The sequence below is a fragment of the Aythya fuligula genome, chromosome 4 (assembly GCF_009819795.1).
Source record: "Aythya fuligula isolate bAytFul2 chromosome 4, bAytFul2.pri, whole genome shotgun sequence".
NCBI classification, from domain to species: domain Eukaryota; kingdom Metazoa; phylum Chordata; class Aves; order Anseriformes; family Anatidae; genus Aythya; species Aythya fuligula.
Window position 1 is genome coordinate 68,215,585 of NC_045562.1, and position 22,268 is coordinate 68,237,852.

Consider the following 22,268-nt stretch of genomic DNA (forward strand, 5'->3'; position numbering starts at 1 on the left):
ATTCTCCAGGAACAGTTGCAAAATTCTGTATCTAAACCCAAAAGTTGAGTAGCAAAATTAATATAAATTCATCTTTTTCTCTTTCACCTATCTGCAAACAGATACCAGCTGTCATTTCCAAAATGTCTAATGTCTTGCTCCTTAATTCCTGTGAACGTGTACCCCTTATTTAGCTTATTATTAACAATTTTACTGAATCCTATGACATTCTGGTAAAGGTACCATATCATAAGCTGATAGGAAGGAGTCAAATATGAATATACAAACGTGTATGAAGTATCTTAAGTTCTACTCTGAATGCTTAATGAACTTCTTGAGAAGTTATTCCCCATACTATGGAAATAGTCTTACTGTCTGTTGAAACTTATTTACTGAACATTATACAATTTTGGTGTTGGTATTTTGGGCTATTGCATTCTACTCTGGACGCGTTAGCTGTTAGAGGATGTTTGAATGTTGAGAGTGTTAGTGCTGGAGGGAACTAATGAAAAAAATAGACGTAGAGTAGGCTAAATGGTGATTTCTTGAAACCTTTCACTTTTCAGAGGTGTTGCTTGTTCAGACACACGAATCATATCGTGATTGTAGAGCTTCTGGGATACAAACCCAATGATGTCAAGTGGACTTGGAATATGGACAGAGCTCCCTCATATAAGCACATACCCAACTGCATAGGCCCTTCTGAGACAAATAAAGCTAGTTTACTTCAAAACACTATCTGTAAACTGCTGTTGTTCAGAAACTACTTCAAGCTATTCATGTAGGGAATGGAAAGAAAGGTAAACAGCCAGAAGCTCTACACTTGCAGGTTATTTTTACATGTGCTGTCCTGTCGTGTGAGTCAGCATCCTTGACTTGTTTCTTTCCATATTTTCCCTCAGTCTTTTGTTCTTCCTACATCATATCTATTCTTAGTTTTAATTTCTCAGCTTTCTCATCCTGATTCCCATCTCTGAGTTAAATATTGAAGTCTTATTTTCCTCTTGCCCTGCTTTGGTCTAGTTTGATTCCTTGCCCCAGCCACCTCTAGTGCCTTTTATGCTGATTTCATCCAAGTCCCTGTTTATGCCTCCCTCTAACATGCTGTAATTATTCTCCCCCCTATTCCTTACCCAATTCATTAGTTCTCTGGACCCACTCACTTTATGTTTGACTTCTCTGTTTGCCCAGTCAGTGCAATTTTTTTTTCTGTGGATCCTATCTTTTTGCCAGATTCTCTGGAGCCTTCTTGCTCTGTCTTTGGCGATAGGTTCCTAACAGTCCTCTGTACACCCAGAGTGCTTGAGGCCAGGTGGTGCATCATGTCCTGTGCCCCACAATTTCAGTTTAGCTCCCTTTTCTGCTAATCTTGTCCACCCAGCATGATACTTGGAATGACGGCTACTTTTTTCTGTATCCTGCAGCTCCAGCTACTCACCCAGACCCCTCTGTAGCATGGAGTGCGTACTACTTGCTGATCTGTATATTAGGTGCTGTGCCAAAAGGCTCCACAAAAGTGATCGCAGTCCACATCCATTGAAACCTTTGCTGAAACAGGTGCTACACATCATGCTGCTTTTGTACTGTGTTTGCTGATAAGGAATCCTGAAATCATTTGAAGCCTGCCATTGGGCTTACTTCCACCTCCAGAACAGATCAATTAGGCTGGCTGATGCTGAAAGCACTGTCTTTCACGGACAGCTCACTTGTTCCAGGATCACTGGATATGGACAATGTTTCTTGCAGTCAGGTCAATTTTTGTTTGTTTGTTTGTTTTTCTCTGGTATGTGGTAGGAAAACATGGTTGCAGCAAAGATTACCCCCAAAGTGGAGTAATAGAGTTGAGGGTTCTCAACATTCCAAGGCTGTGCAAATGAATTTTTTCCTCCTCTTTTTTTGGAAAGGGCTGTGGCAAAAATAACTCACATGATGAAATGGTGAGCAAGCTACTTCCATCTGTCAAGTTTTTTTCATAGTATGTTGCTTGTGGTAACTATATTCATGGTATGGGTGGGTAGGAAAGTATGTAGGTTTTTGTGAGGCTGAAGGTTGGCACTGGAGGGCTGTACAATACAGAGGTCAGAAGAGAAATACCTTGGCATGTAGACCAGTGGCATTCTCTAACCTGTTCTGATCACTCCTCTCAGCTGAGAGTATCTTTCTTTTGTTGCCTGGTTCTTTTTGAGCACACATGCCTCATTGATGCATTTGTCATGTTCATTTAAACACAACCTCCTCTTTTCTGGATTTCAGTAAAAGGCTCTTTTGACATTTCATCTCCCCTCTCCCTCTCTTTGAGTCTTCTAAATTCTAGCCCTGATTTTACTAGACTAGTGCCCACCTAACCCACTTCTTTATCTACTTGTAAACTCTCTTTTGTGTTTTTGAATTATATGTGCTTTCTTAAAATCTTTATCAACTCTAATTTTAATTTGCTATCCATTAAAATGCAAGTTTTGAAAGACTTCTGCTGACCAGAAAATTATGGCTCTTAGTCTATGTAAAGCTTCATTATGAAAGAACATGCAGAGGTGTTTGCAACAAGAAATTAAAGGTTTGATATAGCAAAAAGATCAGAATAATAAATACCTAGCCAACCAGACTGATCAATTCATTCTAATGTAGCAGTTTTCTAACTAAAGCCGTATTTTCACAAGGACAACTATTTGCATGCAGTTGAAGACAGTGCAGTTGTCTCAGGCTGGATATTTGTGAAGTGTCATCACTGAAACAAACAAGAAATTGTCCTACCACTTTGATTATACTTACCCGCTTTTTCTTTAAAAGAATTACTGCCTGGCTGGGCAGATTAAAAGCCTTGGAGGACCACAGTGTTCTGACATCAGACCTGTTTTTAAGAAGATATTTTTGGCAACAATTTCAATGGCAATCTTCCTGGTTTAATCCATAATTCATAACTTAATGACATCCAATTTAGTAGTGATACCATATCTGGTTTCATTGCATATGCTCTTCCAGATAACGTAATCTTGTTTTTGTTGTTTTCAAAACATTAGATGCTTCATTCAAATTTAAGCATTTTCTTCGTTTTCCATGCAGTCTTAGAGTGTGAATCTGATAACAAGTAGAATGTCCTTGCATTCTCATCACAGAAGGACTAAAGGGCAGATTCTGAATATATCAAGTGAAAACCATGAAACTGTGGAATGGGCAGCAAAGCTGGATTTGGTAGCATAATTTCTGAGAGCTTACTCTGGTAAGCAAAACACCTTCTAGCTCAGTTTGAGTGGAGAAAGCAAAACATATTTCTTCTGGAGGAGATTTCTTTTCAACTTTTTAGATATTTCATGAAATCAGTTAAGGTAAGAAGGTTATAGAATATCTGCAGGTCTGTAGAGAAAAGAGAGACTTCTGCAGCTCATGGTGTAAGATCCCCTCTTTGTATTCTGCCAGCTTCAGGACAGGCATGCAAATAATAAAAATGAGCACAGAATAATTAGGATTCCTTCAAAATATATGTAGGGTGAATGATAAATGTGGAGATACTTACAAGGTGTCCAAGGAATGCTGTCGGCGTTTTTTCAATTGAGAAGCCTTCCATGTGATTTCATGGCCATTTGGTGTCCTGTCAATCAGGATGAGTCTGTTTACTATTCTTGACAGAAAGATGTAATTTACTTGGGAAACAGATCTTGAATTTAGTAGGAACCCTGACTATGTGTACTATTTTAGTAAAAAATTATCTTGGAATACCCTACTCACCAAGAATCTAGCTAAATCTAGGTCAGTCCCCTGCTATGCAGTTATTGAGAAGGAAGCAGTGAGTGTAATCAGATTATCTTCTAAAGTGGTTAGGATTCTATTGGCATCAAAATTGGCTTCTGCTCTGAGTCTTCCATCAGATGTACATTATGCTCATGTTGTTAAGCATAAAATAGTAAGCTTGAGCATTCTGCATTTCTATATGCTATAGATATTTTTTTCCAAAATATTATCAACAGGAAGCTGCAGTCAGTATTGTACTGTCTGGCATCATTATCTTGCATTCTGGGTTTCTGGACTTCCTCAAAATTCCATAGTCTTGTGGGGTTTAATGTAGATTTTCTCTGACTTCTCTCAGGACGGTTTTTCCTTCCAGGGATTTTTTTTTCCTTCTTGTTCTTGCTGTGTATGTTTTTTGTTGTTTGTTTGTTTGTTTTTGTTTTTTTCTACATTATGCATTACAGAACTAGACTAAAATCTTTCTTAAATTTTCAGTCTGTATATTCCTGTCAAAATGATCTTCTAGTCAACTAAACAAGGTAGTATGATTGTGTGGAACTTCCCTGGAACGGAAGAAAGTGAGCAATTCAGGCACAGAAGAAGGGCAGTACTGATAGAAAAAGAAATTTGCAATGTATTTTTCCTCATTTTACAAGTAGTAATAGAATTGTGACTTCAACATCAAAGGCAGCATGTAATAATACTATTTCTCAGTACCTGGTCTTTGCAAAATGTAAATAAAGGAACAGTTAAAATCTAATATATCCTGTGTTCATGATTTTTTTCCAGAGGTCTAAAAACATTACTGAAGTTTTAAATATAACAGGAGACAAATATATATTAAAAAAAAAAATATTTAAGTAGTTTAATCCCTTTTAAAATAGGTAGTATTCTTAATATTTTAATCTTAAAAGTCTTTATTTTTTTTTTTATCAGTACCAAAATTTAGGTGTAAACTTGGAGAAGCTTTATACGGTAATGGCAGACCTTACTCATGACTTACAGGTAAGATTTGAAAAGTAGTTACTCAGCTATAACTTCTGAGGTATTGTAAATTAAAGACAGCTAGTGACATGCTTCTCATTCAGATCAGAATCTCTATATGAGTAAAGCAGAAATCTTCAACCCTTACCAATTTACAATGCTGATCAACATTTAAAATTGTCCATCAAATTTGCCATTGTTTTTCAGAATAATGAAGTGTCTACTCTGAAAGGGTATCTTGAAGAAACTTCCTATGCAACAGTTAACTTAAATATTTAAACAAAGATTGTAAGAACAGGAAAAATTCAGACTTGTGATTTTTCATTTTACATTTTAAAGCTATAAGAAACTATCTAAAAATATTAAGAGTTCAAACAATGTAGTGGATTTTCTTCGTAGGCAGGTAGGCATGTTTAGAGAGTGTCTTCCTTGGGTATAAAAACTCTAAGCATGTCTATCAGCTCTGTGGGTTATGTTAGCCCTTATTGAAGTTCAGAATGCATCTCAAGAATTCTTTTATTTTTGTGGGGGTTCTATTCTGTTCTGTTTAATTTTCTTCTTGTGATCATATGTCTGGAAACGTGTCTGACTTCAGGGATATGCTCAGGTTCTGGTGAAAGGTACCTAGAATCACAGAATGGTTTGGGTTGGAAAGGACCTTAAAGCCCATCCAGTTCCAGCCCCCTGCCATGGGCAGGGACACCACCCACCAGACCAGATTGTCCAAAGCCCCATCCAACCTGGCTTTGGGCACTTCCAGAGGTGGGACACCTACAGCTTGTCTTGGCAACCTGTGCCAGTGCCTCACCACCCCACCAAGTAAAGAATTTCTTCTTAATGTCTCATCCAAACCATCCCTATCCGAGGGATGCTAGGGGTTTCCTTGAAACTTGTTTGAAATATATTTTAAGGGATTAGACAATTAGTTGAACCAGGTTAGTCTGGATTTTTAGGTGGCCCAGCAATCCTTCAATGTGTGAAAGAAGGCAATAGGGAAACATCTAAGGCACAGAAATACTCATCACCAGCCTACAGGGGGAGATTTTAGACAAATATTGCTGTCTAATTGCTTCAGTGGTTAGAGAAAAAAGACTTCCTGTTCTTTGTAACTGAATCGGGTACATAACCCCATTATCTTGTATATTCTTCCTAATGAAAACAAATTTGTGAATTCTGAGGAGTTGCTTAATTGCTCAAGTAAATAAAGGGATAACTGTATGTGCTATTATAATGGATCTTACTCCAAAAATAAACCATTTAGAAAAAAATGAGGTGTGTGTATTTCTTTATTACTGTTCCTGTACCTTTCCCTACAAAATGATGTGATAACTGACTATAGCATTTAGATACTATAATTCACACTAAGTAGTATTTCATTACACAGACAGCCTTGTCATGTGAAAAGGGATTATATAGAAAATTAAATGTGGCTTACTGAAAAATGGATATGCATAATGATACTATTATATGTTTGATTGTGTTAATTAAAGTTGGCTGATACTGATGCTTATTTGTATCTTGCTTTACAGGTTCAAGGTTTGTGGAAATTATTTTGCACGTTAGAGCTTCCACTGATCAAAATTCTGGCAGGTATGAAAACTCAGCTCAAAATAAGACTCTTCACCTTTTTCACACAGCTGCTTGCTCTACTGACATAGGATGTTATCCTATCCTATCCCATAGAATCACAGAATGGTTTGGGTTGGAAGAGACCTTAAAGTTATAACTCAGAATACTACACGTTACCTTATCCTTATAACACCTTTGTGAGTTAGAGTTCCCATTTTACAGTCTGAATTATGCAAGATCACAGTTGTCAATTGTAAGTGTACTCTGTATTTGTGTTTACAGTGATGGAAACACACAAAATACATGTGAACAAACAAGAACTGAAAAAAACATCAGAGATTCTGGGGGTAAATTTTGTCTTTATTTTTTTTTTCTTTTGAAAATTAAATAGCATTTTTCTGCTTTTACAGAGAACAACAGTGAAAAAGAGGAGGATTTTGTTTGTTTGTTTTGTCACCTTTTATGTTACGTTTATTTAGTCAAGCAAAAGAGATATTTGCTTTATTAGCTTTGCCTTGAACTAAGAATGCATTGTAAAATGCAAAATAGATTATGGGTTGAGTAAAAGTTGTAATGAATGTTTCTGAACCTACAGTTGTCAGTAACCATCTTTCTGAGAAATTCTACATATTTCTGTCTCTCTTTACAAATAAAACACTCTTTACAAATTATGTGTTCTGAGAGTTCCAAGTTTGCCATTTTCCTATTGGTAAAATAGCTACAAGAGAATCCTATTTTGTAACATTAATTCTGACTAGGTGATTGTAGTGGTCTGACAGTTTGAAAGTATGCCAGAATAATTTGCACAGCTCTGTTTCTCACAGACCTCTGTAGTCTTCAATAATTTAAATAATTTTCCAATGACTTTTGGTAGTTTTTACTACATTAAATCCTCCTTCCCAGATCACAGAGAATTGTAAATTAAAAATATGTAAGCAATCCACTACACCAGGTAGCCAACGATTACACATTATGAAGTATCCATTTTGGAGGTAGAAGTCTAATATACTCATTAATCTAAGAAGCAGCAGAGTATTGAAGAAAAAAATAATTGAAACAGAATAATTCTGATGTACTCATTTGTAGTTGAGACTCAAAGAGCTTGAACAGGAGGCCCATCAAATTGCTGGAGAACGATTCCTTTTGACCAGTAGTAGTCAACTCAGAGAGGTAATATTTATACTGCTGTTATTACCTAAGCTCTCTGTTCTGTAAATTTTTATGTATAGAAAAGAATTATAAAGCATATAAATTTGTTCTTACAACTTGAGGTTCTTTTCTAAATACTTATCTTTTCTGATTATAATAGAGGACTTGTTAGTTTTCTCATAAATCTGGCAGTTTGGGCTAATCTGTATTTGACTGCATTTAAAGAAATAAAGCATTTTAATTTAGTGAATGCAGTTATGTTAAATATACATCAAAGGTAGAGATTTTATCTTTTACATTCTGTGTTGATTCTCTTTCCTACAGTATACTCTTTTTTTCCTTGAAATCTGTTTTCTAGACTGAAGTTCAGGCACAGAATTTTCCATTCTTTTTCAGCACTGAAATACTGAAACAGTTTTCTTACATGTTTTGTTAATGTAGGTACTATTTGAAAAGTTAAAACTGCATACACTGTGTGAGAAAATTCCGAGAACTGAAAGGCAACAAGTGGCATCCACCTCAGAAGTCGTGGTGAGATAGGGAGAGTTGTTTTTTTTTTTTTAACTATCTTCATAATTTAGAAAAACTTCCAAGTTATGTTTCAGTGAAACCGACACTTGTCTAAAGTTTCCCTAACAATCTTGGTTTATTTTTTAAGTCACATTAATCACATTTCATTTATTTGTGCCAGAAATGAAAGGGATGGGGGCTGTCCCCTTAGTACTTACCAGGAATGGAAAGGATAGAGGAGAATACTACTGCCCTTGACATTTGTCAAGCTTCAGGTAGAAAAACAACTCTACAGTGAATACACCTTTGTAAGAAAAGAAGGAAGTAATTTGTAGTTTTTTGATCTGAAATTCTTGGTATTTCCTAACATTTTGTAGCGGCTCTGCAGAGATCTAATGCCAAATCTACTCTTACCTATGGGCCTTACCTTCTTATAGGTCAGTGTGGAGCTGGCAATAAACTAATCTGGAGTTGTTTACCTTTTAGGATTTCTCCCTTACTCTGAAACAAGAATGAGAGGTGTATGTTTTTTTAACTATTTGTGCTATTTCCAATTTTTCCAGAACAACCTGTGAATATGTTTACAGGTGTTCTGATTGGAGACTGCATCCTGCCTTCTCTCCCTCACAGACTGAACACCTCCTAAAAAAGAATCTGATGCCTCTGCAGGCTTCTTTCTCTTTAAGTTACTCTCCCTGATAAACAAGCAAAGCACCTACTGAAGCTGAACTTTAGCTGTAACCAGGGTTACAGACTTTAGTACCAGCATGCGTGTAGGACCATCTTCCTCAGAGGAGGAAGACTTTCTCACTGGTCAGATGCTGGTAGCTAAGTACATGTATGACTGGTTTTTGAAAGAGACCACTGGTGAGAGAAAATGTAAAATCTGCTGGTGAAAGAAAGAGCAATCCAGGCTTTCTCTTGTATACGATAAACACGGTTATATTTGGAGTTGTCTGCAAGATTCAATAGAATCGTGTTCCCTTAGAGCAATAATGACCACTTTAGATGCTTTCACTCACCTTTACAAGAGGTGAAATGTGTTTTCAGATACAGTGTAGTGAATACTGCACATATGAAACTTCTCCAGTTTTTTTTCTTCTGCTAGTGTTGGAACAGATCATTTTCAGCAATGCATGTGCTCAGCCTGTGATCCCACAGAAGGACAGAAACATGCCAAAACCATTTGTCTATAAATGATAAAGTCAAGATTGAACTGCAGACTTCTTGGTAACTTCAGAGGCAAATATGGATGCCCCTTCCTTTTATTAAAATAATCACAGAATCATAACTTGGTGTAGCTGCAGTTATATTGCTCTAGTTTACATGGGAATCAAACTGAAAACTCATGGCTGAAAATGAGCACCTTTGGGGAAAACAGAAACGTAGTATTTGTTTCTCAAGTGTGAGAGACAAAATTCAACTCTTGGGCTGTCTGAACTACCAGATACTATCTCTGACTTAATGTCAGCAGCATAACCACAAAAATTGCACACTATTGATGGAAAAGGAGGCTTCATAGATCAAATATGTAATCTTGATGAGTGACAGGGAAGGCTTGGGAGATAGGAAGGATCAGTGAAATAAAATACGTTGTCTTTGTGTGAGAATATAAGATTTGTTGCAGTCTATCAAAGCAATGCTTTTTTTTTTTTTTTTAGTTCATTGCTTTTTCCAACAATTGTTGATATTGGGTTAATTAAAGAAATGTAATCTGAAACATTATAATAGTTAAATACTAGATAATTAATATATTTAATTAATATATTATTAATATGTTGTCTGTCCCTGATAGTAAGAAAAAAACTTAACGGTTTTTAATCATCATCCTTGTATAATTGCATCAGTTTTCTACCCTGAACTGTAGTAGTTCCAGATATTTTTGTTGTAATTCTAAATATCCAAGCTCATTTGACTCTTTTTATTAACAAAATGTTAAGTCAATTTACAGTCAAAGTTATCATAAATTTGCTTCATTTTATTGATTTTGAATTTGATAATTTCAACTTTTTTTTTAATTGAAAGTCTCCTGGAACTTGCGTTATTGGATGAATGGAATAAATTCTCCTTTTGCATTTTGTGTGTGTATACATACACATGTATAAAATATACATGTACATATACAATATATGTATGTATACATATATGTGTATATATGTATAAACGTATTATTTTGTGTACTTTTTCATGCTGTCTCTAACTTAGATGCTGTCTAGCACAAAAATGAAAGAAAGGGCCATATTCACATATACACACCCCATGCCCTATATGTTTGCTATGTTCTGTGGAACAGCTTTTGTCTGCAGATCTTTTTGTCCCTGTCTGGAATGGGAAAGGAAATGAAATGCAAAGGGATAATCTCCAGCCCTCCTGCTGAAGGCAGGAAAGAATGAAGGCTCCCTTGGGCCTGGGCTGTGTCTGCTTGAAGGACATTATTCTTTAGCGAGTTTTTCATCCTCTCAGCTTGGTGAGAGAATGTCTTCCACCAGAACTTATGCTGTATTTTACTTTCTGACAGTCAAATGTGAAGTATCAATCAGGGTTTTAATGGTGAGGTTAAGGTGGCTAAATAATACCACTTAGCAGAAAAATATACCAGTAATTCAAATTCTTTATTTTGCAGCTGAGTAAGTTGCAAGATCTTCATCCTTTGCCTAAGATAATGTTAGAATACCGGCAGGTGAGGTGATGTTTTTACATAATGTAGTTGCACAGAAGCAAAATTAGCAAGAAATATATTCTCAGATGAACAAACAAATAAAGTTGGATCTAGTTTTATTATTTCAAATATTCATTGTATTTTAAATTTGCAAGCTGTAGATATTCTTAAGAGTTTTTGAATTTAAAGTTTATGCTTTTATTTGCACAATGTTAGATTATAGCTAGTAGAAACTACTGCAAAAGCACTTGGGAAACTACACTGCTAAATTTGTTTAGTACTATAAAGCACATTCTCAGGACAAAATACTTATTTTCTGAATTCTGAAGAAACACTATCAAGATAGTGAGGAAGATGACTACTTATCTTTTTTTTTTTTAGATGACAATACCCGAAATTACCTAGTTAGTTCTTATGCTTAACGTTTGGGGAATTCAGCTGATCAGTTTCCAAAATAGATAACAAACAAACAAAAAACACCACTAAAACGTGCAAATTTTTGTTTGTGTCTTTTTTTGAGTAGTTTATTGATGAGGGGGGTATAAGATACAAATTAATAAATTCCAGTAGTTTATTTACTAGTGTCTTTATAGACCTGGCTTTAGGGTATAACCTAGCACTTTCCTAACATATGTTAATAGGTCAAGCTACTAGTGAGTATGCATCCATTATTTTCTAAGGTAAAATTGTCTTTTAAGAAAGTCTACAAAACAAGTTTATATGCATTTGAGATTAAGATCTTCAATGTGAGATTCTATTTTTATGAATAAGCATTTTTCTAATACTTCTGTGTAATTCAGGTTCGTAAGATAAAATCAACCTATGTGGATGGACTACGAACATGTATGAGAAAGGTAAAAATAGAAAAGTAGTCTGTAAAACATAGTATTTCAAATAAATCATAAAAAGGTATGAAATGATTGAAGTATTTACTGTTCAAGAAATTTTATGTATGGAAAATTACAAAATATTTCTTTTTGACTTCGTAATCCTGATTGCAGTGAGTTTTTATAACTAATATTAGCATTAATTAAACTTTAGAGAAATATGCCCTTTTTAGATGTATGGCTTCATCCTTTTCTTTTTTGTGGGTATGTTTATTTTACTTGACTGTAGGGATTTATTTCCTCTACATGGAATCAGACAGGAACTGTGACTGGCAGAATTTCATCTAAACATCCAGTAAGTGATCCTTTTAAAGATTTATATTTAAATTTTAAAACTGTAATTTATATAAAATATTACATATTTTTAATTTATGGAACATTCTAGTTTTCTTGCAAATCTAACTCCATCCTGTAGGTAAATTGGAGGCAAAAGAAGTGTATTAAATGGGTGTTTTACTCTACAACATTTATTTTAATGAATATTTTCCATCTAGATCAGAAATTAATATTTTTTCCCGAAGATTATGTAGAGTTAAACGTGAGCTATGCATGCACCCTCTAGACTTCTACTGAATGCTTTTTTTTTCCTTATAATAAATTTCTGGTGTCATGAACCACTTTTTGTAAAGGATTGGTTAGCCCTAGAAGGATTCCAGAAAAAAAAAAATAAAAAAAAAGGAAGAGCAAGATGAGAGAAGCCCTTCTCTTCTGGGATTGGGCTTCAGGCCTTATAACAGAGAAGAGCTCTCTTGCTCTGTAAGCAACAGGCGCAACAGGTTTCATTTATATCTTCCTACCTTCTTGGTGCACATCTCCATTCAAGTTGTCTTTGGACTATTTGTAGTGGGGGTTTGTGCTTTCTGCTGAGTGAAAAAACAGTGTCTAGGATTCTTAATTAAAAACAGAACTGGAGAGAGTTACTGCTGCTCCTGCTTCTTATGCACCCAGACGGGGGGAAGAGATGGTAGGGAATGGAAGAGAAGATCATGAAGGTCACACTGCTAAATGTTCTGATGTGCTGCACAGGGTTTACAAGTTAGAGCTGAATAGTCATCTTGAAGAACCACATAAAATACAACGTGACCTCTGGCCCGTTATTCTTAATAATGGCACTAAATCTAATTTTCAATCAACGAAAATGTTGTTTTTCTCCAGAGCAATGGTGCTAAAGTTAGGATCTGGGGTTGCCTATGTCTGGCTTTTCTGTATAAGTAAAAACATTGGCACAGCTTTTTTGTGCGAAGTGTTTATGGAATTTATACCATCTGTTTCTGAATAGTTTATTGATATATTAGATATAGTGCAATGCCCAGTCACCTCGCTAAGTGCTGAAGGGCTGGGAAAATGCTTGGCAGAAATCATAAGTATTATAGATATTTCTGCAGTCACTGTGATGTCATATATTAGCTGAACATTTGCTGAGGTAATTTATTTTGAACTGTGTTTTAAAATGCTTTAATAAGTGATAAAAACAAAAGAGAAGTGTACATTGGATACTGTGAAAATTCAACTAGAAAAAAAATCTCATATTCTGCAGTGGTTGTGGATGATAAGGTTTCAAACAAAGGTTTTTATTATTTTATTGTTTTATTATTTTTTTATTTTTAAAGGAAATAGATCTGTCATTTTAAGATATAAAATGGAGTCTAGGGGGGTTTTATTCATAGGTTTAAGGGGACATAATCAGATATCAGGCACAAAACAGGATTTCTTCTTCAAATAAATTGTTTCATGATCATCTTTCTGACAAATCCACATATGGATGGATGGATGATGTATGTTTTTGGCTTTAAGCAGGTTTCTGTCAAAAGATAAGCTTATTCACATTTTTTTTTATTTTTATTTTAATTTTTTTTTTTTTTACTCTTATGTTGCAGCAGCTTAGAGAGGGTTTCTGGGTAGAACTTGAATTCAATGGCTTTCCACGTGTATGTCTATTTTAGTTAATGTAGTGCATCACTAAAGAGAGGTAGATTTGATAATGTAGTCTCCTGCTATAGCCTTGTAACTATTTGCTGCTGCATGGGAACCTATCCGAAAACTGAAAATAAATACAAAAACTTAAATTCTTTAGTCAAATTATGTTGTAATAAATCCATAGACTATTTTTTCATCCTCTGATGAGTTGCCTGTGACTGTTAAGGAAAAGTTAATTAGGTTTATGATTTGAATATTTTGTTTTTAATTTTATTTATGAATAGGTTAGACTGGTCTGCATTAGGATACTCCTTTATTATATAGCTAATTAGTAGTTTTCACATTAAGTATATTTATTACATTAATAAAAGACATATTTCTGTTTTCCAAACCTCCCTTAAAATATCATTATTCCGTCTCTCACCTTTTAAAGAAAAAGCGAGTCATGGCAGAGGTTGGAAGACATAAAGCCAATTAAGATAAAGCCTCTTTCAGAATGAACAGAAAAATCTGAACTCTAGATACAAAGATTGCTTATAATTGTATGCTATAATTTGGTTTGAGATGTAAACTTCAGCACTAGAATCAGATAGTCTGCAGAAAGCATTTTTCTTCCAGGCTTCTGCAGCAAGAGAATTGAAATGCTACTAATGAGTTTACATTTCTACTCTTCATAAGATGTTTGTATCTTTAAACTATAAAGCATAAACTGTTGGGCTTCAGGGATATTTCCTTCCTTTGAGTATCAAAATTTATGCTGGAGATAAGTAAAATTCTTTACGTTCTCAGAGCAGGTGAAAAAAAAATAAATGAAAACATTCCAATTTCTTCCAAGGAAATATAGTTTTACCAGCTTGTCCAGAAAGGCCAAGAAACTTAACCCATCAAAGAAGCACCTTAGGCTTTAATTTGGAAAGCAGAAATGTCATTAAAAAGAGAACATAGCTAGGGGATGTTGAATGTTAATGTGCTCAAAGACAAACCGTAGGAAACCTGAATATTGAAAATACATCAATCTTTACAGCAGATATAAATAATATCTTCTGATATTGAATGCATGAGAGAGAATTGCATCCTCGTTTATTAGAAAATGTGTGTGTTACTCTCCATCAGTGTCTGGAATATGAATAAGAAGTCTGGTTTCAGTTCCCATAGAAGAGAGAATCTATTGAAGTAGAGACAGTGCATGTGTACCTGCACTGTGTAGGTATTTCTTCCATTCTAGGCTGTCTTCTGGAGTGAATGGAGTAATTGAGTCAATTAAAGCTAATTAAAACTCAATTGTAGCTTTGGGATAGTTTGTCCTGTGGCTTATGGACAGCGTGGATGAGATGCTACCCATTTGTCTCCCTCTAAAGCTATCCCAATAGGTTTTACATCTTTAGCATACCCATGCACATGGACAAAAAGCAAGGCAGACCACCAGAATCAGGCAATCAAACTATTGTGACAGCTCTCAAATGTCAGGCATTTCATTCCCAGCCTCATTAAGGTTACAAGCTGATCTGTGATAATACCAATAGTTTTTTTCTGCAACTTTATTGTCTCTGGTCACAATTAGATTCCAACACAGATGAAATTTCTACAAGGTATTTCAAATTTGTACAGTAGCTGACCACTACTGAAGTGTCTTGCTTCCCCTGTCCCTTTCCTTCACAATTCGTGGAAGGGTTTGGCAGAGCTCATGCAATGTAAGGAGGCAGACACTAAGTCTGGGAGCAGGGATGTGATCTCATCTTCCTATTTTATTTTATTTTTTTTTTTGCAGAAATGACCCAGTACCTTGGCTGGTTTTGAAACTGCACTATTGTGAATACAATTTCTGTAAGCTTGTTTCCATATGCTGACCTAGTGAAATGAACTAACACTTCAAATGAACAGATAGTGTGGGTCTTAGGTTTGCATTGATTTTACTTCAGAGTGTTTTACGTGTTTGTTTTGTTTGTTTGTTTGTTTTCCATATGTTTATTGGAAAGCACTAAGGATAGAGAGGAGTCAGATACGTTCCAGGTTCATATAAGACGTATTGATGAAAGTTTTCTTTAATGTCTTTTAGGCTAACAAAACCACTGTTAGGTAATTATGCGCTGACATGGGCTTTACTGAAAAAAATGGTTGTCTTAACAGAGATGACAGTCTGTGCATTTGCTTGGACCTTTGTATCAAAGCAGTTTAGTGTCATATTTTCTCGAAGTACAAACAGCTATCACTGTGCTGATGTGCTGATAAAATCAGAGCATCCATGCCATTTATTATGGTTGGTTTGTGTTCCCTGAGTATATCTTGAATTCAAAATGTGCTTTTCTTTTGTCATGTTTCTTTTCAGTATGTTTGTTTCAATAATTTTGAGATGTGTGGCTGTTATGGCTGCTTTAATAGCACTAAAATAATATCTGATTTTGTATGTATTTAGAGTATTGATGTTTTTACAATCTCTGCTGCTTTATTTTTGAAGTATATATTAGTGAAGACTTTAGCATTTAAAGAAATAGTAACAATGTGGGAGACAGTTCTTTCTTTCTCAGTTTTTTGTTTTGATAGGAAATTTTACTTGAATGAAAGAAGGAGCATGTTGATGATTTTAGTTCAATTGCTTTTGTGATAAAAATTTACATGATGTTAACATTGCAATAAGATGCTCTTCGTTATGGGTTTGACAACTACAGTGTGAAAAGTCTGTTAGCACTATCATAACGCCGATGTCTGGTGCTCCAGAACATCATCATGTTAATTTAATATCAAATTGCAGAAATAAGACCTACAATTGCATCATAGACCTTTGTTCTTCTAGCATCGCGTGTACTCCTAGTATCCTTTTCTACAATATGTGCATATCTTTGGCATTCTCTGCTCCTATTTTGTATATGTGTATGGATCTCGTGGTGGGTGTAGTGTATCGGATGCATAGACTACATTTTACATGATAATGTTTTCCATCTGGCTCAGTAAAGCTTGGGGCATCATCTGGGCTGTAATTTTGTAGTAACAGAAGCAATACAATCATGTAGATAACTTCTATTTGGGATTGTCTTTCTTTAAATACCACACAAAACATAATTATACACACAATGGTGATGTGTAGCCAGTATAAATCTGCTTCTGTACAGTAATCAACAGAAAAAAAATGCTTGCATTTTATTAATTCAGGATAAAAGAGGGAGTCTGTCACTACTTCTTCTACAAACTAGACATAAGCACAGAAATACATAGAGCATTAGCATTAACAGCTCAAAAAATGAAAGATGTATGTAATGTCAGCTACTAGCACATTATGAAATATTGACTGAGAGCCCTAATTCCTCCTTCACTCTCCTTTAGTTCCTGGCAAAACACTCCTCAGAGAAGCTCAGACTTCTAGAATGGGATAGAAAAATTTCCTTTTAAGTGTCTCTTTGCTAGAGAGAAGATGGCACTGTGTGCCTCTGTTCTGTTCAGCTTCTGAGATACTACATTTCAATTACCTTATGTATAAATTAAATTGTCAGCAGTTGAGTGCCTATTGCTGTTGAGTGGGCTTTGTTAAGACAGTTGGTTATATGCTGATTCATTTTTTCCTTTGAATAGCCTTTGCCGATATATTTTGGAACTGCTGCAGGTAGAAGCCAAAGCTATACACCGATCACCTTGTAGAAATCTGTGCTGGAATATAACTTGTTCTACTGCCAGTCTTTTTCTCTAATATGTACGTGACTAGAGCACATAGCTAACAACAAACAAAATTAGTGTCACCCTTGATTAATGTGTCTTTTTTTAGCTATGTAGTTCCCACTATCTTACAAATTATTATTATTATTATTATTATTTTAAGAATTAATTATAGTAATATCTATAAGTTAAAGTAGTCTGGTATAAAAGTTAATGTATACGCTGTGTTGTGTCTCTTGGAATTCTGAAGTCTTATTCCATGTGATTTTAATAATTTAAGAGCAATGTTAGCATGGTACTTTGATTACAAGAGAAAAGTAGTGCTATTCACTTGTAATCTATCACAGTATTTATTATTTCATGGTTTGTTCATACGCATTTCAGCTCCCACCTAAGCAAGTTACGTTTGCTTGAGAGTGACATCTGTTAGCATCCTCTCAAGTCACACTGTGATCACAGTTATACCTCTGCAGTTAGGAGTTTAATAGGGCCCATGGCTGGAGTTCCTTTTCACTGTCCTCATCCGTAAGACAGTTGCTCACAGATCAAGTCTCCAGCAATGTGCAAAAATGCATCTGTCTTCATGTCAGTGTAAATATTCATGTTATGAAGCTGTCGGTACCTCTTGTGAGTTGATTAAGATTTTAGAAGTTCTGCTAGAAGATTTTTTTTTATTCTTCATATGAAATATTCAAACAATGGGATTTCTAGAAATGCACTTCTAGAAAATATTCAAAGATTTTCTATTCAAAGAAATTCTCCTGCTTGGAGACTTATGTTGTGAGCGAACAATTAAAAAATAAAATAAAATAAGAACTTAGGTGCAAAAATTGCATCTTGTCTTCCAAGCTCTGAAAAGTAAGAGATGTTAGTATATTCTTTTAACTGCCGAATTACTTTTTGCAAGGAAAATGTGTAGTCTAATTCTGATCTCAGAACAAGTTTCATTAAATTTTAATATAACAGAAGTGTTTAAATAGTTTATTTTGCTGTGCATTGTTCTTCTCCCATCCTGTCTTTCAGTCAAAAAAAAAAAAAAATCACTTCAAAAACTTCAGTTCTGGCAGGACAAAAAAGGAAGGAGAGAAATGAAGAATGATAAAAAGAGAATGGATTTATAAAAGATTAAAAGTTAGATACAGCAAGAGAGTCTTCTTGTCTTGGATGGTCATGTTTTCAAACAGCTCTGCTTTTGAAAGAGTTGTCATTGTCTCTCTAAAGAATTTCAGGAAAATGATCACTGTCAATCTGCATCCCTATTACATTAATCTTTCTCAGCTGACAGTTCTTTTTTACCTGTATGAATGGGTGGAAGACTTGCCAGTTCTTTATTTCCTCAGCATCCTTTCAAAAAACCTCAGGAAATTTCACCCCCAGTTTTATAGACAGATTCATTCTCTCAGGTTTGGAACAAAAAATAAATAGTGGCTTGTATAAGGATCATTGAAGATAAACGGAATAAGGATAGAGTCATGGTGCTGACTCCTGTGCAGATTTTCTGTCCTCAGTTCTCCTGTACTAACATTATCATCTGCTTGCTGTGGCTATTAGTTAAGAACTCATAATTAAGTACCACTTCTACCAAATCAAGAATTGTCCTTTCCTCACAGTGAGTAAGTGACATTGGTTATTACGGTTTCCTTTAATTCCTTCAGTCAGCCTCCTGTTCAGTCCTCTGTATCTTTTTGAGAGGAATTCCCTGCTAACATATACTCAGTAAATTCCTCAGTACGTGGAAGAATCTTGTTTAAGATGCTAAATTTTACCCTTACATAAAACAACTGTAACATCTTTTCTTTAGAAAGATTCCAGTCTGGAATTTTTCCAGTCTGGGAACCTTGTCATTTTTTCATGTGTTTAAAGGCCCGATATTTGTACCTTTGAGCAATATTCCCTTGATACTGCTTACTTTAAGGCTTTAGTATACAGCTAGTGTGCAATTAGTGCAATAGTTACTGGCTCTAACTGTTACTCAAAAGGTTGTTTTCCCAAAGCATGTCATCCATGTCTTAGCACTGTTTTTTTTTTTTTTTTTTCACTAAAACCAGATTACATCTTCCTGAAGTTCATCCCAGAGCCTCCTGTATTAATGAATGTTAATTTAACAGAGCTTATGTTCCGAGTAAAATTTTTCTTTTGGAAAATGAACTAAATTAGGTTAACAAATTATTTTATTTATATATAGGAAATAAAAGCAAAGTTTGTCTCTTTGAAAGATGCATAGAGCCATGTATATACAAACTCTGTTGCCTACTGTGCAAAGGTTAGTAATCAGTCGGTATATAAACAAGCAGCTGGGCCAAACCCATAATTTTATATAAGAAGTTGTCACAACATGTCAAATCAATAAGTTAGCAAGGTCACTTTTTTGTTGTTGTTGTTGTTTTAATTTAAAAGATCATTCAGTAATCCTTTCTCATGTTTCTACAACATTATTACCTAAGGTCACTGGCAGGTCTAAATTTAGAAATATATAACAAAAAGCAGATTAATAATAGGAAATCAAATATGCTATTCTTTTCTTATGGGTAACTTTCTAAAGCTTCTTAAGTTTGTGGGAGGGTGATGAATTACTTCTACATTTCTCACTTGACTGACAGATCTAAAATCTTGATAATTCTGTGCTGCTGGGTAAGGCAAGAGGGGAGAGGTACATCCAACTGCATCACCTTTGAATGATTGTCCATTGCTGGAAAACAGTAACTAGTACCAAAGCTTAAGAAATCCTAAAGTTATCTTAAGAAAACTTTCCAGAACTTAGTATGAGTCAGGATTTTTTGATAAGGAAAATGGACATTTCGATTTTTACCTAGCCACTAGGTGGCAATTGCACATAAGTCAAGACTTGCTTAGGAATGCAAGTACACATACATTCCAGACTGGTATTGCTATGGTGACCTTGTTCGTTTTCATATTTTCTCTATTTATTGAGGTACATGCTGTACTTTAAAAATTAGATCTTCAGGATGTCTAGAAATTATGTCTTATATAGAAGTCACAGAAAACTGCCTATTCTTTTGCAACAATAAATAAATACTGCTATGGACAATAATTAAATATAGCAATTTTCCAAAAGAGAAATCAGGAATTACTTTTTTTTTTTTTTTTTTTTTTTACATTTTTATTTCTGCTGTGTAATTTCTCATGAGTGAGTTGCCATCGACTTCAGAGGTGTCAGACAATTTCAGTGAATTGAGGTTGAGTGCCCTCAGGACTCAGTCTTGCTGTTCTGCTTTGTGAGAATGCTACTTTGGGCAGCATGCAGTTTTCCTCTCTGTTTCTCCAGCAGCTTTGGTCTTTAACAAAGGAATGAGCTGAATGGTGAAAATTAAGCAAGTAGCTCACTGAACCTGTGCTTAGTTTTCTGCTATAAGTGACTAACTGAGCTACTGAGAGCACAATTTATCAATAGGTGTAGTCCCACATAGAGCCAGAAAAGACAACTGGAAGAAGAGTAAGAAAAATTTGAAGATGCATATAAGGAAAATTTTACAATAGAAGAATACAAGAATAAAAGAAAATATCTCTTGAGATGTGTAATATAAAGCTCAACGGAGCTGTCATCTACCTATTTGTTATCACTGCAACAAAACCTAGTCTTGCAGACCAAAGTATTGCTTCTGCTCCAAATGCTAAAACAATGCTAGGCATCAAACAGATGAATTTAAGAGCTTAATTTCTGTTTCAGTCTACAGAGTTCTTGTGCCTTAATTATTTACATAGCTTTGGGAGAAGGTGATTCTCAGATAAATTCCAGAAAGTTTTTGGACTTGTAATGCTTTGAGTTTTCCTGGAGTGGTAAATGTGGTAAATTTCATGAGATAAACTAGATTTATTATTTATTTTTTTTCCAGAGAAAATCTGTGTTTTTCTCAAACATTAAGAAATAGGAGAGAAAAAAAAAAAAAGAATTCCTGAAGCAACCTCTATTAGAATAATTCCATCTGACAAGATCACAGCCCTAGTAAATATGCTTGCATACAAGAAGAGCAACTAGTTTGGGGATTTTACTAATATTGATAGCCTCAGTATTAATTCCTCTTTTTGTGTTTTATTTTGCTGTAGAGAGTTTGGCACCATGCCTCATTTAGCAGCGGGTGGATTAGTTGCTATACAAAAGGATATATCTGTGTTATAATGTGTATATGTGTGTTATAAAAGATGTATATGTGTTATAACTTTATCTGATCTCTAAGTGACACTGGGAGAAAAGGCTAATTGCTTCCTTAGATCTGCTCAGTTTAACTTCTTGGCTGTTTTTGATCTTTCCTCATGACACATCCACACTGTTAATTTATGAATGGATACCCTTATCTCAATGAGTAAGTTTGGTTTCTGTTCTTATTTTTAAATAAGACCCTAGATTAGTGCAGAAATTAATTAGAATCAAATGTTCTTAGTCTGCAGCCGTTTCTGTGCATTCCCATTTATTTCAGCAACTTCCTAGTCTTTTTTCTGTTGCATATTGCGTACTTAAAATCATGCAGATCTGAGCAGTTAGTAGATGAGCAAGCAATTTTCTAGTCAAAGTACAATTGGTATAGATGTCATTGTATACATGTATGGGCATTTATTTCTAGGGAGTTACAAAGGTTGACCGAGGCTACCCCTCTTCCCCCCCCCCCAAAAAAAAAAAACCAACAACAAAAAAAGGAATTTATGCTACTAGAAACATGTATGGAGAGGAAAAGAGAAATATGGGTTAGCTGCATCAACAGAAATAACTGAAATGTTGATTTAATATAGGAAAAATGAGCAACAACTCTACTTGAGAGAGTATAAAATAATTAAGATGCATCTCAGCCTCCGTGGTTGCGCGAAGTCTAACCACACTGCCTTCAAAGGTAATGTAGCCAGTAGACATCTGTATTCTGTAATCCTGTGAAAGAACTGAAAGAACGTGCTGTTTTAACCTAGGAAAGAATCAAGCATACATTGATCAAATTAAATGTAGAATTTGGAGACTGAAACTGGAAAGCTCAACAGAAATTGTAATTGATTGATTATATACTTATAAAACTAGGAAGTGTATATTGTTTGTTGAATTTTAATTAGTTTTTGCTTTCCTTGATAATTGTACTCTTCTCTGGCTGAACAACGTATGAGAAAGCTATATTTGTGAGGCCCTAACAGAGATATTGAGTCCATCAATTCTGAGTATCCTTGCTGGAGTTAAGCCTGTCATTGTTTCTGAAAGGCTCTACATACAGAAGCTCACAGCAGAGGCAAGAATCTATGCTATCTTC

The 22,268-nt window shown here is 34.9% G+C and overlaps 1 protein-coding gene across 1 annotated transcript in view; it reads left to right on the forward strand.

The window, feature by feature from the left end:
- Nucleotides 1-22,268, forward strand: part of POLN (DNA polymerase nu) — a 92,041-nt gene that overhangs the window by 11,587 nt on the left and 58,186 nt on the right. Inside the window, exons 7-14 of the mRNA XM_032186932.1 lie at nt 4,639-4,707; nt 6,216-6,276; nt 6,538-6,602; nt 7,342-7,425; nt 7,846-7,935; nt 10,538-10,594; nt 11,374-11,427; nt 11,690-11,755. Coding sequence (XP_032042823.1) covers nt 4,639-4,707; nt 6,216-6,276; nt 6,538-6,602; nt 7,342-7,425; nt 7,846-7,935; nt 10,538-10,594; nt 11,374-11,427; nt 11,690-11,755 — 546 coding nt within the window. The remainder of the gene's footprint in view (nt 1-4,638; nt 4,708-6,215; nt 6,277-6,537; nt 6,603-7,341; nt 7,426-7,845; nt 7,936-10,537; nt 10,595-11,373; nt 11,428-11,689; nt 11,756-22,268) is intronic.